This window comes from Microtus pennsylvanicus, chromosome 17 (assembly GCF_037038515.1).
Source record: "Microtus pennsylvanicus isolate mMicPen1 chromosome 17, mMicPen1.hap1, whole genome shotgun sequence".
In the NCBI taxonomy this organism is placed as follows: Eukaryota; Metazoa; Chordata; class Mammalia; order Rodentia; family Cricetidae; genus Microtus; species Microtus pennsylvanicus.
This window is the reverse complement of record NC_134595.1, coordinates 33,685,682-33,710,151: the sequence shown is the minus strand read 5'-3', so window position 1 is coordinate 33,710,151 and position 24,470 is coordinate 33,685,682. Positions and strand designations below refer to the sequence as shown.

Sequence of the window (24,470 nt, the reverse complement as noted above, 5' to 3'; positions counted from 1 at the left end):
AATATAGACATCTGATATTAACCTTCATCAGGCGATGAAAGGAGACAGAGACCCACATTGGAGCACCGGACAGAAATCTCAAGGTCCAAATCAGGAGCAGAAAGAGAGAGAGCACGAGCAAGGAACTCAGGACTGCGAGGGGTGCACCCACACACTGATACAATGGGGATGTTCTATCAGGAACTCACCAAGGCCAGCTGGCCTGGGTCTGAAAAAGCCTGGGATAAAACCGGACTCTCTGAACATAGCGGACAATGAGGACTACTTAGAACTCAAGAACAATGGCAATGGGTTTTTGATCCTACTGCACGTACTGGCTTTGTGGGAGCCTAGGCAGTTTGGATGCTCACCTTACTAGACCTGGATGGAGGTGGGTAGTCCTTGGACTTCCCACAGGGCAGGGAACCCTGACTGCTCTTTGGGCTGACGAGGGAGGGGGACTTGATTGGGGGAGGGAGAGGGAAATGGGAGGCGGTGGCGGGGAAGAGACAGAAATCTTTAATAAATAAATAAATTTAAAAAAAAGAAAGAAAATAGCATGTATGTGCAAAATTATGTGGAGTTGGAGCCATTCCCAGGGCAACTGACATTGTGTACATAATGTGTAATGCTCAGGTGCTCTCTGTTCTTTAGAAGTGTCAAAAATCAAGGGATTTCAGTTCAGATGTGATGGCATGAACTTCGTTTTTTTCCTCTTACTAAACTTAACTATAAATCTGGGAAAGAATATAGAGGAAGGCTAGAAAGGGAGAATGAACCTGATGTGAGATGTCCTTCTGAAGCTGCTTTGGCCTATGGCAGGGCAGAATATAGCCAGACTGGAAGAGATATATAGAGAGTGGGCAGAGTCAGAGAGACACCATGTAGCTGCCAAAGGAGAAAGATGTTCAGAACCTTTCCGGTAGTCCACAGCCTGGTAGTGATACACAAGTTAATAGAAATGGGTTAATTTAAGATGTAAGAGTTAGCTAACAAGAGACTTGAGCTAATAGGCCAAACTGTTGTAATTAATATAGTTTCTGTGTCTGGGCAGTTGGGAAATGAATGAGCAGTCTCCGTTTACATGAACCTGTTAGGAACCCTAGAAATAAAGTAAATAGTGAACCTCACAGCCTCCCAGTTAGAGGGTGACATATGCTGTGCTTCTGAATCCAACCCAACAATAGGAGATGGGCCAGGGAGATTCCATGTCTGACATGAAACTCTCCAGAAATACCAGGCAATCCTGGCAGCACTTGCAAAGGAAATTGGCTAGGAGTCCTGGATAGTAAATGACTAGGGGCAAGGGCTCTCCTTTCACCTCAGGCTCCTAATTTCCTTCCCTACCAAGAGACAGCAAGTGTCTGACTGGCTCCAACTCAAGAGATCACATGATAAGAAGCACTAGGCTCAGGAAGCCTTTTCTCCTAGGGCTGGAGATTCCCCGTTTTAACTTAGAGGTACCAGGTGCTGGAGACCACAGTGAAAAGGGTTTTATCCCAGTAAGTAGCTTGACATGGAAATCTCCCTTCTCCTCATCTAGAGAACTTGACCATTGGCCTATAAGACCCTTCCTCAATAGACTTATGATCTCTATGACCTGGGGATTCCTTTCTTGTACTTAGAGATGCTGAGCAGCCAGATAGTCCCAGCGAGGGAGATACTGCTGTAATAAAATACTACAACTTGGAAGACTGTGTCCTTGAAAGCTGGAGATAGCCCTTTCATACTTCCAGGTGGTCTAACCTGGGAGATTCCCTTCTACCTCAGAGAAAAAAGTAGTAGACAGCAACAAAAGTTCAGTGTTACTGTATAAACAAAACATATCAAAATGTTATTGAAAACGGAGTTATTGTTAGAACTGAAGTGTTCCAATAAACTAAATTGTGCTAAAATTCAATAAGTTTTCTGTCTGTCTGTGAGAGGTTTGAGTAGGACTCAGGGTCTTAAGGTGATAGCCAAAAGGTCCAGAGACTCCTTAAGAACTATACCAAGAGTCAAAACAATCATATTAAATGAGAAAAGATATTCAGCTGATACCAGCCTCAAGATACTGGGTTGTCCAATAAAGATTTTCAACAGCCAGGCCAGCTACCTCCATAGGAACAGGCCTGAGCCAGGGACATCTTTGGAAGCAGACCCAAGCCAGGTGATCTTTATGGGAGCAGGCCTGAGCCAGTGACCTCCGACCTCTGACCTCTGTGGAGGCAAGCCCAAGCCAGTGAACTCCTCAGGAGCAGGTCTAAACAAGCAACCTCTGTAGGAGCAGGCCCAAAAGCCTTCTGGGAGCACCGAGTGACCTCTAAGAATGCCGAGCTACCTATGGGGTGACTGGAACCATGGTCTAGAATCCACCACGAGGAGCAACCATGTGAACCTTGGATCCACTGGCACCTGGAAGAGTGATCACCAGAGACATAGACCCAACTACATTATTCAGAGGAGAAAAAATGGTCAGACAAGATAAGAACACACGTAACACCACAAAGAGTAATACAGCACCACCAAAAACTAGTGGCTCTGTAACAGGCAAGACTAGAGCACCACAATACAGATGAAGCAGAAGAAAATAACTTTAACATTCTCATAAAAAAAATAACTTTAGGAGAATGTTTGAGGCCCTAAAAGAGGAAATGAAAAATTCTCTCAAACAAATGGAGGAAAAGACAAACAAAAAAAATTGGAAGATACCAACAAATCCCTTAAAGAAAACCAAGAAAAAACAATCAAACACGTAAAAGAAATGATTCAAGACATGAAAATTGAAATACAGTCAATAAAGAAAACATAAACCGAGGGAATTTTGGAAATTCAAAATATGGGAAAGTGGTCAGGAACCACAAATACAAACATAAACAGCAGAATACAAGAGATGGAAGAAAGAATCTCAAACTTCGAAGACACGATAGAGGAAAATAAGATTCATCGGTCAAAGAAAACATTAAATGTAACAAAAACTTAACAAAATATTCACGAAATATGGGGCATCATGAAAAGATCAAACCTAAGAATAATAAGGATAGAAGAAGGAGAAAGTCCACTTCAAAACACAGAAAATATATTCAACAAAATCATAGAAAAAGCTTTCCCAACCTAAAGAAAGATATGCCTATGAAGATACAAGAAGCTCACAGAATACCAAATAGACTGAATCAAAAAAAGTCCCCTTGCTATATAATAATCAAAACACTAAACATACAGAATAAAGAGAGAATATTAAGAGCTGCAAAGAAAAAAGGCCAAGTAACATGTAAAGACAGACCTATCAGAATTACAACTGACTTCCCAATGGAAACAATGAAAGCCAGAAGGTCCTGGTCAAGTGCTACACAGACATTAAGAGATCATGGATGCCAGCCCAGACTACTATGCCCAGCGAAACTTTCAGTCACCATAGACAGACAAAACAAGATATTCCATGACAGAACCAGATTTAACCAATACCTAGCCATAAACCCAGCCCTACACAAAGTACTAGAAGAAAACTCCAACCCAAGAAATTTAGCTACATCCACAAAAACACAGACAATAGATGCTCTCAAGCCGGGCGATGGTGGTGCACGCCTTTAATCCCAGCACTCGAGAGGCAGAGGCAGGCGGATCTCTGTGAGTTTGAGACCAGCCTGGTCTACAGAGCTAGTTCCAGGACAGGCTCCAAAGCCACAGAGAAACCCTGTCTCGAAAAACCAAAAAAAAAAAAAAAAAAAAAAAAAAAAAAAAAGATGCTCTCACAGCAGCAGATTCTAAAAAGGGAAAAACCACACACAATAATTTCACTAACCATGAAAACTAAAATGACAGGATAATAGCAATAATAATAACAATCACTGGTCATTAATATCTCTTAATATAAATGGACTTAACTCACCTATAAAAAGACACCACTTACAGATTGGATACGAAAACAGAATCCATCATTCTGCTGCATACAAGAAACATACCTCAATCTCAAAGATAGACATTGCCTCAGAGTAAAGGGTTGGGAAAAAGTTTTTCAATCAAATGGACCTAAGGAACAAGCTGGTGTAGCTATCCCAATATCTTACAAAATAGACTTCAAACTAAAATCAATCAAAGGAGAAAAAGGACATTTCATATTAGTCACAGGAAAAATCCGTCAAGAGAAAATCCCAATACTGAACATCTATGCCCCAAGTACAAGGTCACCCTTATATGTAAAAGAAACACTACTAAAGCTTAAACCACACATTAAGCCCCTCACACTAATAGTGGGAGACTCTCACCACTGGAAAGGTCTGACAATCAGAAAATTCAACAGAGAAATAAGGAAACTAACAGATGTTATGACTCAAATGGACTATTTGCTGATGTTGTGATTGTTTACATAAGGGATCCCAAAAGTTCTGTCAAGGAACTTTTACAGCTCATAAACATCGTCAGTAATTTAGCAGGATACATGATTAAGTCAAAAAAATCAGTAGCCCTTCTTTACACAGATGATAAATGGGCTGCAAAAGAAATCAGAGAAACATAATGTTTTATGATAGCCACAAAGAACATAAAATGTCTTGGAGTAACTCTAAGCAAACAACTGAAAGACTTGTATGACAAGAACTTTGAATCTTTGAAGAAAGAAATTTCCAGAAAATGGAAAGATCTCCTATACTCTTGGTAGGTATAATTAACAAGGTAAAATAGCAATCTTACCAAAAGCAATCTACAGATTTGATGCAATTCCCATCAAAATCCCAGTGAAATTCTTCAAAGACCTCAAAAGAACAATACTCAACTTCACGTGGAAAAGCAAAAAACCTAGGATAGCCAAAACAATCCTGTATAATAAAAGAACTTCTGGAGGCATAACAGTCCCTGACTTCAAACTCTACTACAGAGCTACAGTACCACAGCATAAAACAGACAGGAGGACTAATGGAATCAAATCAAAGATCTGGATACTAATCCACACACCTTTGAACACCTGATTTTTGACAAAGAAGCAAAAAAAAATATAAAATGGAAAAAAAAAACATCTTCAACAAATGGTGCTGGCATAACTGGATATCAGCATGTAGAAGATTGAAAATAGATACATATCTATCGCTATGCACAAGACTGAAGTCCAAATGGGTCAAAGACCTCAATGTAAAGCCAACCACACTGAACATCATAGAAGATAAAGTGGGAAGTACACTTGAATGCATTTACACAGGAGACCCTTTCTTAAATATAACCCCAGACACTGAGAGCAACAATTAATAAATGGTACCTCCTGAAACTGAGAAGCTTCTGTAAAGCAAAGGACATGGTCAACAAGACAAAATGGCAGTGTAGGAGTCTGCCCAACGTTGGGCTGCCCTTTATCAGGGACCAGCCTCAACAAAAGTACCTCACGCCAGGGTAAAAGGCATGGGGATTTAGAAATATAATAAAGAATATGAAGACACAAAAGAAAATAATAAAACAGAGAAACTTAGTATTGGGAGGGAGTTCCAGTGAGTACTGGAATTGACCCTTGTTTAGTTTCCAACTGCTTTGAATACCCCTGACCCCAAAAGGTAGGAGTAAGACAAAAAACTGCATTAACATGATACAAGGAAATGAACACACCAATTGGCGGTCGTGGGATCCTTCTATAGTTAAACAGTCTGTTGCTAGAACAAAAGAAATCACACTCACACCCTAGACCAAAGTATTCTGTAGGCAAACCACTCCCTGGGTGGAATTCAAAGCTTTCTCCTTAAAGGAACTGGAACTTAGTTGGATCCACAGACTTTTGTTTGAGGTTGAAACATATTTACTTCTATTCCTGGAATACAAGTTCTGACTATTGTCAACACCCTTGAGAGAGCAGAACTCTCTGGTCTAAATCTGCATGGGACCTTTGTTTGAAGAAGCACAATAACCTTGGTGGAACTAGAGGTAAGTTCCAATTCTGATCTTAGGTCAAAGTGAGGCTCATATTTTCCTCAAGGCAGCCTACAGAATGGGAAAAGATCTTCACCAACCCCAGATCACATAGAGGACTGATCTTCAAAATATACAAAGAACTCAAGAAATTGGTCATCAAAAGAGCAATAATCCAATAAGAAAATGGGGTACAGACCTAAACAGAGAACTCTCAACAGATGGATTGAAAATGACTGAAAGATACTTAAGGAACATCCTTAGCCAACATCCTTAGCCATCAGAGAAATGTAAATTAAAACAACTCTGAGATTCCATTTTACACCTATCAGAATGGCCAAGATCTAAACACTGATGACAGCTTGTGCTGGAGAGGATGTGGAGTAAAGGGAACATTCCTCCATTGCTGGTGGGAGTGCAAACTGGTACAGCCGCTTTGGATATCGGTATGGTGATTTCTCAGAAAATCTGGAAACAACCTACTTCAAGACCCAGCAATACTACTGTTGGGTATATACCCAAAGATGCTCCATCATACCACAAGGACATGTGCTCAACTATGTCCATAGCAGCATTATTTGTTATAGCCAGAACCTGGAAACAACCTAAATGCTCTTTAACCGGAGGGTAGATAAAGAAAATGTGGTATATTCCCACAATGGAGTACTACACAGTGGAAAGAAATAATGACATCTTGAAATTTGCAGGCAAATGGATGTATCTAGAAAACTTCATATTGAGTGAGGTAACCCAGACCCAGAAAGGCAAAAACAATATGTACTCACTCACAAATGGCTTTTAGACATAAAGCAAAAAAAAAAAAAAAAAAAAAGAAAAAAGAAAGAAAGAAAAAAGAAAAAGAAAAAACCAGTTTACAATTCACAACCCCAGAGAATCTAGACAATAATTAGGACCCTAAGAGAGACATACATGGACCAAATCTACATGGGAAGTAGAAAAAGACAAGATCTCCAGAGTAAATTGGGAGCATGGATATCATAGGAGAGGGTAGAAGGGGAGGGGGAAGGTAGGGAGGGGAACAGAGAAAAATAAAACAAAAACAATTAAAAAAAGATTTTCACCACACATTACACATTCTTTGGACATATTTAAGAAAACAGGAGATTTTAGCAAGGAAATATAAGTTATATCCTAATTGAGAACAGTAATTTTTTATGTTCAGTAACATTTTTAAAGAAAACAATTGCTCTTTCTGGTATTAATGCGGGAAAGTATAATGTGGAGCTGAAACTTGGAGCTGTCTACCCTGCTGGGCTATACATACCTTTACAAGACACAGGGCATGGTTATTAAAGCATTTTCATCTAATTTATCCATCTAGTCCGTAGGGTTTTTTTTCTCCTTGGACTCTCCCCCACATCTAATACTTAAGTTGTTGCGATTTACATATAGATCACCTAGTTACAGAATATCATAGAGAGCCACCTCATGGTGACCTCCCGGTGCAGCTAGGTCCATCTGGTTAATCTGATAATGTGCTGTTGACTTTCTGATTGCTTTTCACATAGAGAAACAATGACTTTGTCTTTGGTGTTTTCAGGTGGTTTACATCTTGGAGAAAAAGCATTCCCGCGCAGCAACCGGCATCCTCAAACCCTTGGCTGATAAGAACGGTGACCTGTTTAAGAAATACGCCCTGTTTTCCCCTTCAGACCACCGAGTGCCTAGAATTTATGTACCTCTCAAGGACTGTCCCCAGGACTTCATGACCCGGCCTAGAGATTATGCCAGCACACTATTCATCTGCCGCATCATAGACTGGAAGGAGGACTGTAACTTTGCCCTGGGGTAGGTGCTCTTTGACAGAAAACCACAGGGCACAGCAAGAAGTCAGTGTGGGCGGGCTTTAGGTGAGCAGCTTATGTACTTCAGGTCTATCTTATTTACTAAAGCCTTGGTACTGGTGCAGTTTGGCCCTGAACTTTTAGAAATTGCCCTTCGGTCACCTATAGATTGCTTGATTACCAGGCAAATACCATTGCTTTTGGCATAAAATATATATTCTAAACCTCTTCCTGTTATATGATAAATATCACTGGGACATGTATCCTGTAGATAAGTTCTTGTACTGAACAGAATAGCCAGCCTTTTACTTTCAGATCTCATGTTAAAATATGAAAAGTTCCACCATATTCAGGTAATTTCTGGCTTCTTTGCTTTAATATGAACATGAAGACATATTTGCTTATTGACGCTCATAATGGTCTTCAGTTTGAGTAATGCCAAAGATTCATATATGACATTGCAGACAGAATTACCCCTTAGACTATCAATAATTGCCATTTTATTTTGTTTGAAGAACCTGCTGAACCTAGCTGTCTCAATAATGCCATACCTATTTCTTTTTATAGCTAGTATTCATTTTGAAAAGTAATATTGTGTTAGCTATATTTTTTACTCTTTATAATGGTGTCTAGTTTTTACATCATGAAAATTAAATATAAGTACATAATGTAGAGAAGTATATTTGGACATTTACATGTAGCCCAGTTTAATGGTTATTCATCTTGTCTAAGATCCTCCTAAAGATGCCCTGTGCTTATCAGAGCCTATGGTGAATGGATGATCTTTGGGCCACTGGCTACCATCTCATACTTTTATTAGATTTATTCTACTTGTATGTACCTAGTACTTTGTCAACTAAACGAAATGAAACCTAGGTATTAGACCAGCCATGGTGGCCCACACCTTTAATCACAGCATGGAGAAAATGGAGGCTGGTGGATTCCTGTTAGATCAGGCCAGCCTGAGCTGCATAGAGTTTTAGTCCAGCAAGGGCTATATAATGAGACCCTGTCTCAATAAACAAACAAATCTATCTATCTATCTATCTATCTATCTATCTATCTATCTATCTATCTATCTATCTATCATCTATGTGTCATACTGATGCAGTTTAAGAAATATCCTCCCATGCCCCTTTTGCAGTTATGTGAAGATTGGAGTAATTTCCATGGCCTCAGAGCTGCTTGAGAACTGTTGTGCTTTCTTTTCTGCTGTCTAGTACGTGGTATAGGGTCATCATTTTTAAAGCCTAACTTGTTATCTAACCTCTTGAGTTCCAAATAGCCCTTCTCACAGACTTGCCTATTTCTCACCATCAAATCAAGGGGCCTGATGATGGTTGTGCCACCTGCCCCTGTGTTGGCATACTCTCTTGGGCTGTGACGGGATGACTGCCATGTCAAAGCAGGAAATTCAGCTGTCTTTTATCTGCCTTTCTACCATTTCCCATTGTGCAAGCTTGACTGGGCCATTTCCTAAGTATTCAAGTCTAAGGGTGTAGTCAGGAAATCTTCCTGGTGTGAGTTTCTGAAGGACCTTATATATTTTTCATGCACAGCTGAGCCCTTATCTCATCAGAAACCCTTGGCTCAAGTTTAGTGTAGCAGCAGTAGCAGCCACAAAGGGATTCAGTCCTTGGAAACAGCAAGTATATTCACTGATTCTAAAGAAAGAATATTCTAAAATGATAATCATGTGTTATATATAACTTCCAAAGTAAAGCTTGAATATTTAGATGAAAATCTATGATTTCTGTTTATATTTGTAATATAAAGACATTCAAATTCTATTTCCTAAAACTGTGAAATCAAAATTCTTTCTGAGAAGATAAAATTTACTTAAAAAAAGAATAAAGCACAACAGCTTTTCATAATGAAGTTCTCAGATGCCGTCTGTTGCCCAGAGGCCGAGGGCTGCAGCTGTTGAGCTGTTGGTGGTCCCTTGCTGTTTTGTTCTGGCTATCAGTTACTGATCTTTAGGAACTGAGGTCACTGTTTTCCAGTCTGCACATGATGTGCTACAGTGGCCTAGGTTTTCTTCCTCATCTTTGCCAGGCTTTGACAAGGGACATGAGGTAATAGTTGCAGTGGGTGGGAATGTATGGTCAGCTTTCACATAAACAGTGCCTGAAAACCCAATCAGCTAAAGTGGCTTCCTTTTGAATTTCTTCCCTGTGCCTGCATCTTTCCCCTGAACAGTCTTAAGCTTTTTCTGCATGTGAAATTGTTACTAATTACTCAAGTCCAACGTTATATTCCTCTTTAGTGGATACATTTAGTTCAGAAGACAGCCTTAAGTATGTGTAAGGTGTTATACCACCTGAGAAGTGCAGGGTGAACAAGCTAGGGTCAGTTCTGGAAACTGTTACTAATAGAAGACCTTGATAGAAATAGCAAAGATATAACTTGATTCTAAGAAATGGAATCCTACCTGTACTAATTTAAATAAAATGGGGATTGCTATGAGACTCTGGTGGTTCTCCTAAAACTCTGGGTGTGAGATGGGATGAAGGATTATGAGAAACTCATAACTAATAAGGCAGTAAACATGTTGTTTTTCTCTCAAGCACCCTGACAAACCAGCCACCCTTCTACTTGTGAGCCTAGCTCCTCTGCTTTCCTTTGTATAACAGCCATCTACCTGCACAGCAGCATCCATGGCCAGTATGCAGGTCACATATACGGCAGCCATCCACCTGCACAGCAGCACTCATGGCCAGTCACAGGTCACATACTGAAGTCTGGATTACAAGACAGAATTCATGGGACAGAGAATTGCATTGGCCAAGTTTAAGACAGATGTTTTCCTAGGTAGTAGTTTGAGGTAGATATGGGATTCAGTCTTCTGTGTTTCATGAATAGGTCTGTGAACACATCTGCCTGGGAAGGAACATGGAGAAAGCAGGAGAAGTGAATTCCTGTCTTATTGAGCTACCACTAGAGTACAAAACAACATGTCTTAAGTTCTTCCACAGAAAGAAAATACTTTAATGAAAGTTTGGAGATAGAAGAAAGGGAGATCTAGGATCATTACTTGGAAGACAGAAAACTCTTTGCTAGCAGATCTCTTGTACTGAGAGTCTAGAATGGAGAGCAAGGAGCGTGTGGGACAGTTATAGATATTACAGATTGTCATAAGAAGCTGGAGGAATTGAGAAGACCTGAAACAGGAGAACTGTGGAGGAGGCAAGAGGAGTGAAAAACTTTGGGGAAACAAGGTAAATTTTGTGTGAAGGAAAAGGTAGAAGAATCTTAGATGAACTTCCAGGCCTCAGACTTGAGTGAGGGTAGATGCTGATAGTAGTTTCAACACAATGTTCCAAGGGCAGCCTTGGCTTCCACCATAGCCTTCACTTGATCCCTTATCCTTTGCTGTTTCTCTACATGACTGTGGCTGCTCATGACTCCAGGCTTTTACACACATACTTCCTTTACCTCTTGGTGAAATACTCAGCTTTTAAATTCAACTCAGTTGGCTACTCAGAAAGTCTTCCCAGACTCCAAGCCTCCTTCTGGGCATTCTCATAGCTTTTAATCAGTTCATCACTGCAGCTCAGATACTGTTTGGATTGCAGTTGCTGATTTGATACTTCACTTGACCATGTGCTCCTTTTGATCAAGGATACCTTAGGATAAGGCTGGTCAGGTAAGTAGGTCGAAATGAAGGTGACTTTGAGATCTGCAGCCAGGTTGACTAGGAAATACAGAAGAATGAGGGAGAGTTTGGAGTGGAGCCCAGAGTTCCATGACCTCAAGATCAATGCCTGGTTTACAAGTGGTAAGAAGTATACAAATCAGGTAGAGGATATCTATATTAGGAAGTGCTGATATTTAACAAAAGGATTGAAAAGAATATGAACATTTATAGGATATAGCTTTGGGAGGATCCATAAGGAAGCCATTGATCTTGGCTCCCATGTGCTGTACTTGCGTCTATGGCATCCCCTGTGCCACTTTGGCAACTCAACCTAAGGGAAGCTCATAGGTCTTTACAGTTTGGAGATCCGTGGTTGTTCAAATTGTTTTCTGTCTTGATGTTAAATTGTCATGAGGAGTCTCACTTGACTTCTCTTAACAATATATCCACCACCTTTCATGAATTATTAGGCTTGTAATTCTGTCAAAACTCCAAAGGTAGTCTCAGTGAGCCCTTGCTGGTATTTAGGGACTAGTGCTTTTTGTCATAAATCACAGCATACTTAGTACTTTTAATATTTGGTAGTGGACTCTTATCCAGAATAACCAAAGAGTTGCATTGGCTTCCTCTTTGGAATGATTTGCGATTATGTAATGAGATTTACAATTTTAGGAACTCGTCAGCTCTCTTAAATCATCATTCCCTTTTGAAACTTTTACAGTGGTATTCAAGCTGGTATTTCTTAGACCTTTGTAAAATCTACTACCCAAACTCCAAAGATTACTGCCTCAGCCTCATCTCTTCTAGGATGATGTGGGCACAAAGATACCATACTCATTTTCTCTTAGATTTGTAATGGTTTCTTCTCAAATAATATAAGGGTAAATCTTGAAGGAAATTGAAGAGTTTTATATTAGCTACTGTGAGAAGCAAATAGTGGTTTTTGGCATCACTGAAGGCTGAGGATGTAGGAGAGGAACTGATCAAGAACAAATTAACATATATCTTAGATTATTGAACAGATTTTTGGGGACTTGGGGGGAAACAAATAGGTCAGTACAGGTGCAGTAAAGATGAGAGACTTATGGTTGAACTTGAGACTGTCTGGACTTAACTCAAGGCTATTGAAAGGAGACATGGAGGATGGGTTGCAGTTTTGCTGATTTCAGTGAGGGCAGCGAAGCCAATGGTTAAGCAACATGGAAGCAACCAAAGAAGTTCTTATTGCTGTGGTGTGTGGTGGAGAAGAAGGTTGGGTGGGGCCTGTTTCAATATTTTTTTCTCCTAGCTTTGCACTTAAAGGGCCAGTCCTCAGATAGTTAGCCGATGGAGGCAAATACTTCTTTTGAGGTTTTGTTTTTTAAAGACAGGGTCTCACAGTATAGCCTGACCATCCTGTAATTTGCTTTGTAGACCAGCTGGCCTTAACTCAGAGAAATCCACCTACTTCTGTCTCCTGAGTGCTAGAATCAAAGCCATGAACTTCTATTTGGTTTTGAAGATACTGAGTTTCTTTAGGGGATAAATATAAATTGATGACATCGTAAAAATTACTTTATATAAATTATTTATTTTAGCAGAAAAATGCAGTGGTGACCAGGCTGCTAGATAAGGCAAAGGGAGAAATTAATGCTATAGAGCCATTGTTTACAAGATAAAGCAAACAGAAAAACTTTCTACAGTCACCAACACCCCTTTCACAAAATGAGTGTTTTACTTTCTGAGGGCACATTTCGTATTTAAATAATCTTTAAGGGGTAGACCGAGTTATATGACACATTGAGATTTTTTTACAAGCCCTTTCTGAACCATGGCTGTACTTGGCTAAGAGGCAAAGAAAAGCAGATCAGACTGAGGAGGGGGCTCTTTTTTATATGACTATTGGGCTCCACCTGGTGGCCTGTAAGGATGAGCTTTGGGGAAAAAAACCAAAACCTTGCATTTTGAAGAAATCAGGGAATGGAGGAGAATGGTCCTGATACAGGCCTTTGCTACTAAGTGGCTGCTTCCCCAGAGAACCTAGTCAAAGAGCCTGAAGTCTGTATATAGGAGCAGGAGTCCCTGATTGCCTCTATGCTGGCTGCAGCGCCCTCACCTCCAGGAACAGAAACAGTTGCTGGGGAAATGCATGTTTCCATTTATCCAAACAGTACATCCTAACCTGGCTGGAAAGATTCTTGGAATGTTGCTGGATTGACAACTTTGAGCCTGTGCTAGAGTCCTCTCGAGTCCTTCTCTTCTAAGGGAGAGAGGCCAGTTCAGCAGGCTCATCATGCCAAGGAAGAAGCTCCCTAGAATGTGGGCAGTGTTATAGTGCTTCCTCTTAGACAAGGCAAACCAAGAGTCAGAAGCCAGGGGACCCCTTGTGGAATTCAGCTCAAGGTCTGAAGACTTGCTAGTTTGTCTGTGGACTTCAGCACCAAGAACCATACATTGCAAATTTAATAGGTAGTTTTATTTCTAAAGACTGATTATGTAACACCTAGAAGATGTCAATTTACAATTCTGTGGATCTGCTATGGCCCAGACAATGTTAACTCCCCACATTGTGAGTTTTAATTGTTTTTCTTCCCAGAAAATAATTTTGATGAACCCAACTCTTTAGTTTTTCGAGTCAGGGTTTCTCTGTGTAACAGCCCTAGCTGTCCTGGGACCAGCTCTTGTAGCCCAGGCTGGCTGTGAACTCACAGAGATCTGCCTACCTCTGCCTCCCGAGTGCTTGGGATTAAAGGTGTGCACAACCACTGCCCAGCTGAACCCAACTCTTACATTTCTCAATAAGCGGGGGTGGGGGGTGGGGTGGGACACAGGACAATCTCCATTGAAATAAACGTCTGACAAAGTCAACATCTCCATTATAATTCCTAATGCGCCTGCCTAAAATGTGTTGGTGTGTACTTTGGTGGTTTTTAAAATTGTTTTTATTGAGCTACATATTTTTCTCTGTTCCCCTCCCCTTCTGTCCTTTTCCCTATGCTCCCAATTTACTCAGGAGATCTTGTCTTTTTCTACTTCATTTATGTGGACTTTGCATAGTGTTAGCCTTTCCCCACACTGAGTTTGCATTCAGCCTCTAGCTACTCCCTTTGTGACAACACTGATTCACACTTCAAGACCTTCCCTAAAATCATTTGATTTTGCTAAGTCTCATTTCTTGTGCCAGGCATGGAGGCAAGAGGATCAAGAATTCAAGGCCATTGTCAACTACATATTGAGTTTGAGGCCAGCCTTGTCTGCTTGAGGTTCTATCTCAAAAAAACAAAACCTCCGCCACAACAGCAAAAATAATCGTACTTTCCACCCATTCATTTATATTTTCATTGTTAAAAACATTTTCCCTGAGATCCCCATCCATTACATGCTTCATTTTGCTGTCATAATATTGATCTAGAAGAGACGGTAACTGTCTACCCCTGATTATGGAAAACAATATGGATAATATATAGGTATAGACATGGCTGTGCTTACCATACTTTGTGTGCCAGCAAGGCTTTGTATGGTTACTGGTATTCTGGGCCCTTGAATGAGCCAGTGTTTGTTCTTTTTGTGGCTTCTCAAGGCTGTGATACCATTTTATCTGCATGGAGCTAACAACAGCAGTCATTATGTGTGGGTGTATTTATTTAAGAACAGTGATGATAAAGCTGATGTACAAGAGTGTATGCCCTGTGCATAGATTGGCTTTAAGGCTGGTGTTCAAAGAGTATTTAATAGAGAAAAGAAGATAAGTGACCAAGGACACTAATATTGGGAGAGTTTGTATTTTCCGTTAGGTACACAGGCCAATTTGAAGGACTACCTCGGTTACAACCTCTTCTGTGTGTAGTTGCTCCCTTTTCTCAGTAGCTTTGTCATTTCCTTATTACTCAGGGTAGTTGGTCTCATGCTTCTCATAGAGAATATTTATGCCTTCATTGCTGATCCCATCAACTGGAAGAAGCTTGACTACACTGCCTATGGTATTATGTGTTAGGACCCGGTATTCATGGGGAAGCTCTGCTGGGCGAGAAAGATTCGTAGTGATGACCATTATAAATTCACTACTGAGGAATGCTTCTTCCTTACAACTGTTTCTGCAGTATTGAAATTTAGATGTGTTTTTCACTTTTACTTTTGAAATATATACACATTAAATATTGACAATTAAAATAATTTAAATATATACTTATAGGCAATGTAAAATATCACCCCAAGAATTCATTATTTGGTGGCTGGTTTGATGGCTGTGTTGGTAAAGATACACACAAACCTGATGTTCTGAATTCAATCCCCAGAGTCCATGTAAAAACGGAAGTAGAGAACCAACTCCACAGAACTGCCCTGTCTGACCATTAATGCTGTTTCCCTATTCTTGACTGCTTCAAGACCTCCCATGTTGCAGTTTTTGGTAATGACATTGACAGTTTGTAGATTGCTTCTCTCTTTGGGTATGTCATGCTCTACCTTCTTTTAGCTCTGTGAGATGTATTCGCATGGATTTTTGTGGTGGCTAGTCCAGTTTGTAGTCCCACCCATGTGAAAGGGGGTTTCTTTAGCCTACATCCTCAACAGCATTTGTTGTTGGGTATTTTCTTGATCTTCGATGTTTTGACTGGGGTGAAATGAAATCTTAACGTGGTTTTTTTTTATTCATATTTCCCTAATTAGTAAGGTTAGAAATTTGTAATTTCTTTTTGATCCATGGCCCATTTTTAATTGTGTTATTTGTTTCTCGACTCTTGTTTTTTGAATTCTTTGTATATTCTGGATACTAATTTTCTATCTCATATGTAATTGACAAAAATCTCTCCCATTCTGTGTGCTTACTCTTTACTTGATTCCTTTGCTATATAGAAGCTTTTGAATTTCATGGGAGAGGTTCCATTTGTTAGTTGTTGACCTAACTCCTGAGTGAAATGAGTCCAATTCAGGAAGTCCTTTCCTACCCCTGTATCTTGCAGGGTACTGCCTAAGTTTTCTTCTGACAGTTTTCAGCATTTCAGGTTTCTTTTGCATTGTATGTTTTGATCCATTCAGAACTGATTACTGTACAGGGTGATAGATAGGGGTCTAATTCATTCTTGTAGACATCCAGTTTTCACCATTTGTTGGAAATGTTGTCTTTTCTCTTGTTTGTATTTTTGGCCTCTGTCAGCAGTGAGATAGCTGTAATTATGTGTTCTTGTGTTTGGGTCCTCTATTTTGTTCCATTGATCTACATGCCTGCATTTGTGCCGGTACCATGCAGTATTTATTAGTGTAGCTTTGTAATATACCTTGAAATCTAGTGTGGTAATCCATCCAGCATTGTTCTTTTTGCTCTGGGTTGCTTCAGCTATCTTGGGTCCTTTGTGATTCCATATAAATTTTTAGGATTTTTAAAAATTTCTGTGAATAATATCATAGGGTTTGTGATTGATTGTGATTATATTGGCTCTGTAAGTTGCTTTTTTAGCATGGCATTTTTTTCACAGTATTAATTGTACTAATCTATGAATATGGTGGGGTCTTTCCATCTAGCATCTTCCTCAGGCTCCTTCTTCAGATTAAAGTTCTCTTTGTAGAGATCCTTCACATCCTTGGGTAGGCTTATGTTATATGTTATTTTATTGAGGTTATTGTGAATGACAGTGTTTTTAGGATTTTGTTCTCTGTTTGTTATTAGTATACAGAAAGGATTATTGTAAGTTGATTTTATATCATAACTGAAACTGTTGATCATTTCTAGAAGTTTTCTGGTAGAATTTATCGGATCATTTCTGTACAATATCATACTATCTGCAAATAAGGGTAATAATTTGACTTCTTTTCCTATTTGTGTTTTTTAAATTTCTTTCTCTTGTCTTATTCTAATAGTGATAACTGTGGGTCATGACTTCCTGGGGGGAATGAATGCCCCTTTCATAAGGGGTCACATATCAGATATCTTGCATATCAGATATTTACTTTACAATTCATAACATTAGCACAATTACAGTTATGAAGTAGTGAAATAATTTTATGGTTGGGAGTTACCCTGCCATGAGGAACTGTATTAAAGGGTTACAGCATTAGGAAGGTTGAGAACCACTGCTCTAGGTCGTGCTTTCTAGCACTGTATTGAAAAGGAGTGAAGACAGTGGACAGTCCTGTATTGTTTCTGGTTATAATAGGATTCCTTCAAGTCTTTCTTCATTTAGGATGATGTTGGTATGAGTTTGCCATATATAGCTTTTATTATGAGGTCTGTTCTTTCTACGGCTTTTATCATTGAAGCATATTGGAATTTGTCAAAAACCTTTTCTGCATTGAGAGTGTCCAAAGTTCTTTTGTGTCCCCCCCCCCCACCCTCGAGACAGGGTTTCTCTGTGTAACCACCATGGTTATCCTGGAACTTGCTTTGTAGAACAGGCTGGCCACAAACTCATGGAGATTTACCTTCCTCTGCCTTTTGAGAACTGGACTTAAAGGCATAAGCTACCACCGCCCAGTAAAAATCTTTTTCTTAATGAGATATTTATGTGATTTTTGTCTTTAGTCCATTTATATGATTCATTTAATTTATTAACTTATGTAGAAAAAATAGTTGTGTACTTTATCTGTGTTTCTTATAAGATTCAGGGACAGCAGCATAGGTATACTGGTTGAGGGAAATATACCCACACCAGGAAACTCACAAGCACCTGTAATTCCAGTTCCAGGAAAGTACACAGAAAGCAATACCATTTGAGCTGCAGTACATCTCCATGAAAGTTACTTTATTGTTATTATTGTTTGTTTGTTTGTTTTTCAAGACAGGGTTTCTCTTGTAACAGCCCTACTGTCCTAGAATTAGCTCTTTATACCCGGCTGACCTCGAACTCACAGAGAACCACCTGCCTCTGCCTCCCGAATGCTGGGATTAAAGGCATATGCCTCCACCACCCAGCTATGAAAGTTATTTTTATGGTTCTGATACTTACACTGAAACCAAAATGTCAAAACAAACACTTGTGCAAGATAATGACACAATCCACCAGTCAGTTTCCTGTTAGAGCTTTGTTCAAGGGAGCCTAGTGTTTAGAGAGATCAGGGTTTAGGAGTACGTAGAGAGAGGGAGTCTTTCTGGGGCATCTGAGGCCCTTTCCAATATCCTGCGCTCTTTCACCATGCTGGCTCATTAGATTTTTATCTTCTGCAAGCTCTTTAGTCTGTACAGCTATCAAATATATCTCCAGTGGAAATCCATAATAAATTTATTTAAATGAGGCACTTGAGAAATGTACTCTGGAACTTAGTAAAATAAATGTTAATTACTACTAATAGGAACTTGGAGATGTTGATTACATTTGGAAGGCATAGCTAAAATATGATTTTTGTCTTTATAAGTCATGTTGTAATTTCATAAATGAATTAAGAGTGTTTGGCCCCAGTATATAACCTGGTGAATTTTGTTGCCAGAACAGAAAGCACAATATGGGAAAAAGAAAAATGCTTCTCTTTAATTTTCATTGCTGGCAATCTTACCAAAAGCGATCTACAGATTCAACGCAGTGCCCAGCAAAATTCTTCACAGACCTCGAAGGAACGGTACTCAATTTCATATAGAAAAGCAAAAAACCCAGGATAGCCAAAACAATCCTGTACAATAAAAGACCTTCTGGAGGCATCACAGTCCCTGAATTCAAACTCTACTGCAGAGCCACAGTACTGAAAACAGCCTGGTATTGGCATAAGAACAGACAGGAGGACCAATGGAACCAAATATAAGACCCGGATATCAATCCACCCATCTTCGAACACCTGATTTTTGACAAAGAAACAAAAAATATCAAATGGAAAAAAGAAAGCATATTTAACAAGTGGTTCTGGCATAACTGGATATCAACATGTAAAAAAATGAAAATAGACACATCTATCACCATGCACAAAACTCAAGTCCAAATGGATCAAAGACCTCAACATAAAGCCAGCCACACTGAACCTCATAAAAGAGAAAGTGGGAAGTACACTTGAACGCATTGGCACAGGAGACCACTTCCTAAATATAACCCCAGCAGCACAGGCACTGAGAGAAACAATTAATAAATGGGACCTCCTGAAAATGAAAAGCTTCTGTAAAGCAAAGGACACAGTCAACAAGACAAAACAACAGACTACAGAATAGGAAAAAATTTTAACTAACCCCACATCAGACAGAAGTCTGATCTCCAAAATATACAAAGAACTCAAGAAATTGGACACCAAAAGATCACATAATCCAATTTTAAAAAAAAGGAGTACAGACCTAAACAGAGAACTCTCAACAGAGGAATCTAAAATGGCTGAAAGGCACTTAAGGAAATGTTCAATATCCTTAGTTAGCAGAGAAATGCAAATCAAAACAACTCAGAGTTCTTTGTTCTTTTTTTTAAGAAGTTTTTTTCCTTTTTTTAATTTTTTTTAAAAGAAAACATACTTTTTTTCATTTTACATACCAATCCAAGTTCCTATTCCCTTTCTTCCCATTCCTTCCACAGACCCTCCTACCCCACCCCCATCCAATCCTCAGAAAGAGTAAGGCGCCTTGCTTTGGAGAAGGTCCAAGGCCCTCCCTACTATATCTAGGCTCAGCAAGGTATCTATCCAAAGAGAATAGGTTTCCAAAAAGCCAGTACATGCAGTAGGGATAAATCCTGGTGCCACTGCCAGTGGCCCCTCAATCTGCCCCAGCCATGCAACTGTCAACCACATTCAGAGGGACTAGTTTGGTCCTATGCTTGTTCCTTTCCATTTCAGCTGGAGTTGGTGAGCTCCCATTAGCTCAGGTATACTGTTTCAGTGGGTGTACCCATCATGGTCTTGACCTCTTTGCTCATATTCTCATTCCTCCTCCTCTTCAACTGGACTTTGGGAGCTCAGTCCAGTGCTCCGATGCAGGTCTCTGCCTCTGTTTCCGTCAGTTGCTGGATGAAGGTTCGATGGTGATATGTAAGATATTCATCAGTCTGACTACAGTGCAAGTCAAGATCGGGCCCGTCTCCTCTATTGCTTAGGGTCTTAGGTGGGGTCATCCTTATGGATTTCTGGGAATTTCTCTAGAGCCAGGTTTCTTGCTAGCCCTATAATTGCTCCCTCAATCAAGATATCTCTTTCCTTGCTCTCATCTCTGTCCTTCCTCCTTCTCGACTGTGCCATTCCCTCAAGTTCTCCTCACCCCTCCCCTTTTCTTCTTTTCCCCTTCCACCCTCCCTTCTCCTTCCACCTACATGCTCCTAATTTTGTCAGGCGATCTTGTCTGTTTCCAATTTCCAGGTGGATCTATCTATGTTTTTCTTAGGGTTCACCTTATTACTTAGCTTCTCTAGGATCATGAACTATAGGCTCAATAGCCTTTGTTTATAACTAGTATGTACTTATGAGTGAATACATACCATATTCATCTCTTTGGGTCTGGGTTACCTCACTCAGGATGTTTTTTTTCTAGTTCCATTCATTTGCATGCAAAATTCAAGATGTCATTTTTTTTTAACTTCTGAGTAGTACTCTAATGTGTAAATGTGACACATTTTCTATACCCATTCTTCCGTTGATGGGCATCTAGGTTGTTTTCAGGTCTTGGCTATTACAAGTAATGCTACTATGAACATAATTGAACAAATGCCTTTGTAGTATGATTGAGCATTGAAAGACCTATTCGACAAGAACGTTAATTCTTTGAAGAAAGAAATTGAAGAAGGTACCAGAAAATGGAAAGATCTCCCATGTTCTTGGGTAGGTAGGATCAACATAGTAAAAATGGCAATCCTACCAAAATCAATTTATAGATTCAATGCAATCCCCATCAAAATCCCAACACAATTCTTCACAGACCTTGAAAGAACAATAATCAACTTTATATGAAAAAACAAAAAACCCAGAATAGCCAAAACAATCTTGTACAATAAAAGAACTTCTGGAGGCCTCACCATCCCTGACATCAAGCTCTATTACAGAGCTACAGTAATGAAAACACTGTGGTACTGACATAAAAACAGAGAGGTTGACCAGTGAAATTGAATCAATAATTCACACACCTGTGAACACCTGATTTTTGACAAAGAAGCTAAAATTATACAATGGAATAAAGAAAGTATCTTCAACAAATGGTGCTGGCATAACTGGATGTCAACATGTAGAAGAATGAAAATAGATCCACAAAACTCAAGTCCAAATGGATTAAAGACCTCAATATAAATCTGACCACACTGAATCTGATAGAAGAGAAAGTAGTAAGTAGTCCTCAATGCATGGGCACAGGAGACCACTTTCTAAATATAACACCAGTAGCACAGACACTGGGAGCAGCAATTAATAAATGGTACCTCCTGGAACTGAGAAGCTTCTTTAAGCAAAGGACACAGTCAATAAGACAAAAAGGCAGCCTACTGAATGGGAAAAGATCTTCACCAACCCCACATCAGACAAAGGACTGATCTCAAAATATATAAATAACTCAAGAAATTAGACATCAAAATTATAAATAGCCCAATTAAAAAATGTGATACAGAACTAAACAGAGAATTCTCAACTATAAGAATCTCAAATGGCCAAAAAGTACTTAAGGAAGTGTTCTTTGTTCTTAAAGCTCACTGAGGAAGCACTGAAGTGATTGGAGAAGGGGATCACTGACATTCTCAGGAAGACCCACACAGCATTCACATTGAATTGTTCCACATGAATTGCTTCACTGAGATCTTTCATGCAGTGTGCATTAGGTACTTTCTTCATTGGAAGAAAGGGTTTATTTTGGCTCACAGTTAAAGGGGATACATACAGCTCATGGTAACAGTGTGAGGCAGGAAGACAGAAAGATGAATGCTGGTGCTCAGTTTACTTTCTCCTTTTCACTAAGCATAGGACCCTATCACCTGGGATGATGTCACCCACATTCAGGGTAGGTCTTTCCCTGTTTGTTTAATATTTGCAAATGCATACTCATATGTGTTTCCTTGATAATTCTAAACTCAGCTGAGTTGACAAGACTAATCACAACACAGTGTAAACACTCATACTCTGCCAGGCTCATTTCAATAGACTTATTTATATATCTCTTGCCTAGATCCCATGTTACCAGTCGTTTCAGGTATCCGTCTGTCTGGTTAAATTCATAGCTATTGCCTTATTTCCTCAACCAAAGTGAACTACAGATACATTAGAAAATTTCTGCCACACTGCCTTTTCAGAAACTATACCTTTAAAGGGGTGGGATGCTTCATCATCCACTTTCTGTGAACCCAAACAGTTAAAAACATTGATTGCTATTAGAGGGCTGGAGAGATGTGCTGTTGTTAAGAGCACTGACTGCTTTTCCAAAAGACTTGGATTTGATTCTCGGCACCCACATGACTGTTCAATCACCAGCAACTCTAGTTCTAGGTCATCCAAAGTCCTTTTCTGATCTCTGTGGGTTCCAGGCACATAAGCAGTGCACAGACATTTATGCAGGGAAAACACCCAAACACATAAGATAAATCTTTTTTAGAAGACATTGATAATACGTAAGAAGTGTATAAAAAGATCCAGAAGCCTGTGAGAATAATGAGTAGGCTAGATGACTAGGGAATAACTCAGATCTCGTTAGCTTTTAAAATACTATTTTTAATGACCTTTCATCAATAGAATAAAGTTCTTTTTAGCCTGAGTAACAATTTCTGTCACTTTACTCTACCCCAGTGTTGAATTTCTATGTCCTTTAAGCTTCAAAGGTAGTGATAATAAGCTCCCTCAAGTCTTTCATGGGAACTTCATTCTGGTGAGCACAGGTAAATGTTATTTTAAAAGATTCCGTATCATTTTGAAGATTATTGGGACCTACATCTTTAACTGTCTGGGTTCTTAGTTGCAAGCAAGAGAATGGAAGTGTTTGGAAAAGGATTTATTGGAAGGGTACTGAAGGGATTACAGAAACAGTGACAGCTCAACCACCTGAGAACCGCACAAAGGTAATTCTGCAGAGCCAAGTCTCAGCTTCATCTTTTATAAGAGTTATTGGTTCACAATGCTAGTGGATCCTACCTCTTTTCCTGCAAGACACCATTAACACAGACCCTGCTGCTACTTCTACCTCTACAAGCCTAAAAGCGTTTTTACTGCCATGAGCTTTTCTTGTCTTTGGGGCACTATCTTTACATTAGGAATCTTAGGTTAAGAGTTTAAATACATTATACAGAATCCTGTTTTAATACACAGAGGTCTTCCAGGAAACATAATAGGAACTGGTTATTTCTTCATGGGAATTATACTCACTTTATCCCACTATATGCGGCGTGAAGTCCTCCCATTTTAATTTTATGCATAGTTTACCTTTTGCTTTATGGCATTCACTAGGCTCCCCCAAACAGTGTTGCATAGGGTTGAGAATGAGCATTGTTGTCTTATTCCTGACCTATGGGAAAACATTTAGACTTTCACGACTAAATTTGGCATTAGTCTAGGATGGGGAGGATATGTATGTGTACATTTCATACATGTTCACATAAATGTGCTGACATAGAAGCCTGACATTAGGTGTCACCTTGTTTTTGACGTGGGGTCTTACTGAACATGGACCTCAACAATCTGACAGGATTAGCTGGTCAGCAGGTTCCAGGGATTCTTCTGTCTTTACCTTCCCAGTACTGGAACTACAGGGACACATACTCACAACTGGCTTTTTTTTTTTTAAAAAAAAAAAACAACATAGATATCAGGTTCTAAACTGAGGTCCTTATTCCTATGTAGCAAGCAGTCTACTAGTCTGCTGACTGAACCATCTCCTCAGGCCCAGCTCCAGGATTTTCTTGGAAGGTTTCAATCAAATCAAAGAAGCTTCTCACCATTGATCATGTGCCTTTATTGTGAATGAATATGAAAATTCTGTCAAATTCTGTTTATTCTGTCCATTGGTTCTTGCTTCTTTATTTTTTCTTTCCTATAACAGTGACATGATTGTATGAATTTTGTGATTGTTACTATGGTGAATTATATTGATCAATTTTCTTCAGCTGGATAAATTTTAAGTTAATTGGTTATACTTTTAAAATAAATATGACATCTGATTTCTGTTTAAAGTATTTTGTAGAATCTATCTGGAAAAGGATCTGAACTTCAGTTTTCTTTGTGAGAAGATTTTAAAATCCTAGTTCAATTTCTTTAATAGATACAGGGATGTCCAGATATTGACTTTCTTGAAGAATCCTGGGCAGTTTGTATATTTCAAGGAATTTGCCTGTTTTGTCCAAGATGTT

At 39.4% G+C, this 24,470-nt stretch overlaps 1 protein-coding gene across 4 annotated transcripts in view; it reads left to right on the top strand.

Moving 5' to 3' along the window:
- Positions 1 to 24,470, top strand: part of Dis3l2 (DIS3 like 3'-5' exoribonuclease 2) — a 328,490-nt gene that overhangs the window by 133,787 nt on the left and 170,233 nt on the right. For all 4 annotated transcript variants that reach the window (XM_075951632.1, XM_075951634.1, XM_075951630.1 and 1 more), the window contains one exon: positions 7,406 to 7,653. In XM_075951632.1, coding sequence (XP_075807747.1) covers positions 7,406 to 7,653 — 248 coding nt within the window. The remainder of the gene's footprint in view (positions 1 to 7,405; positions 7,654 to 24,470) is intronic.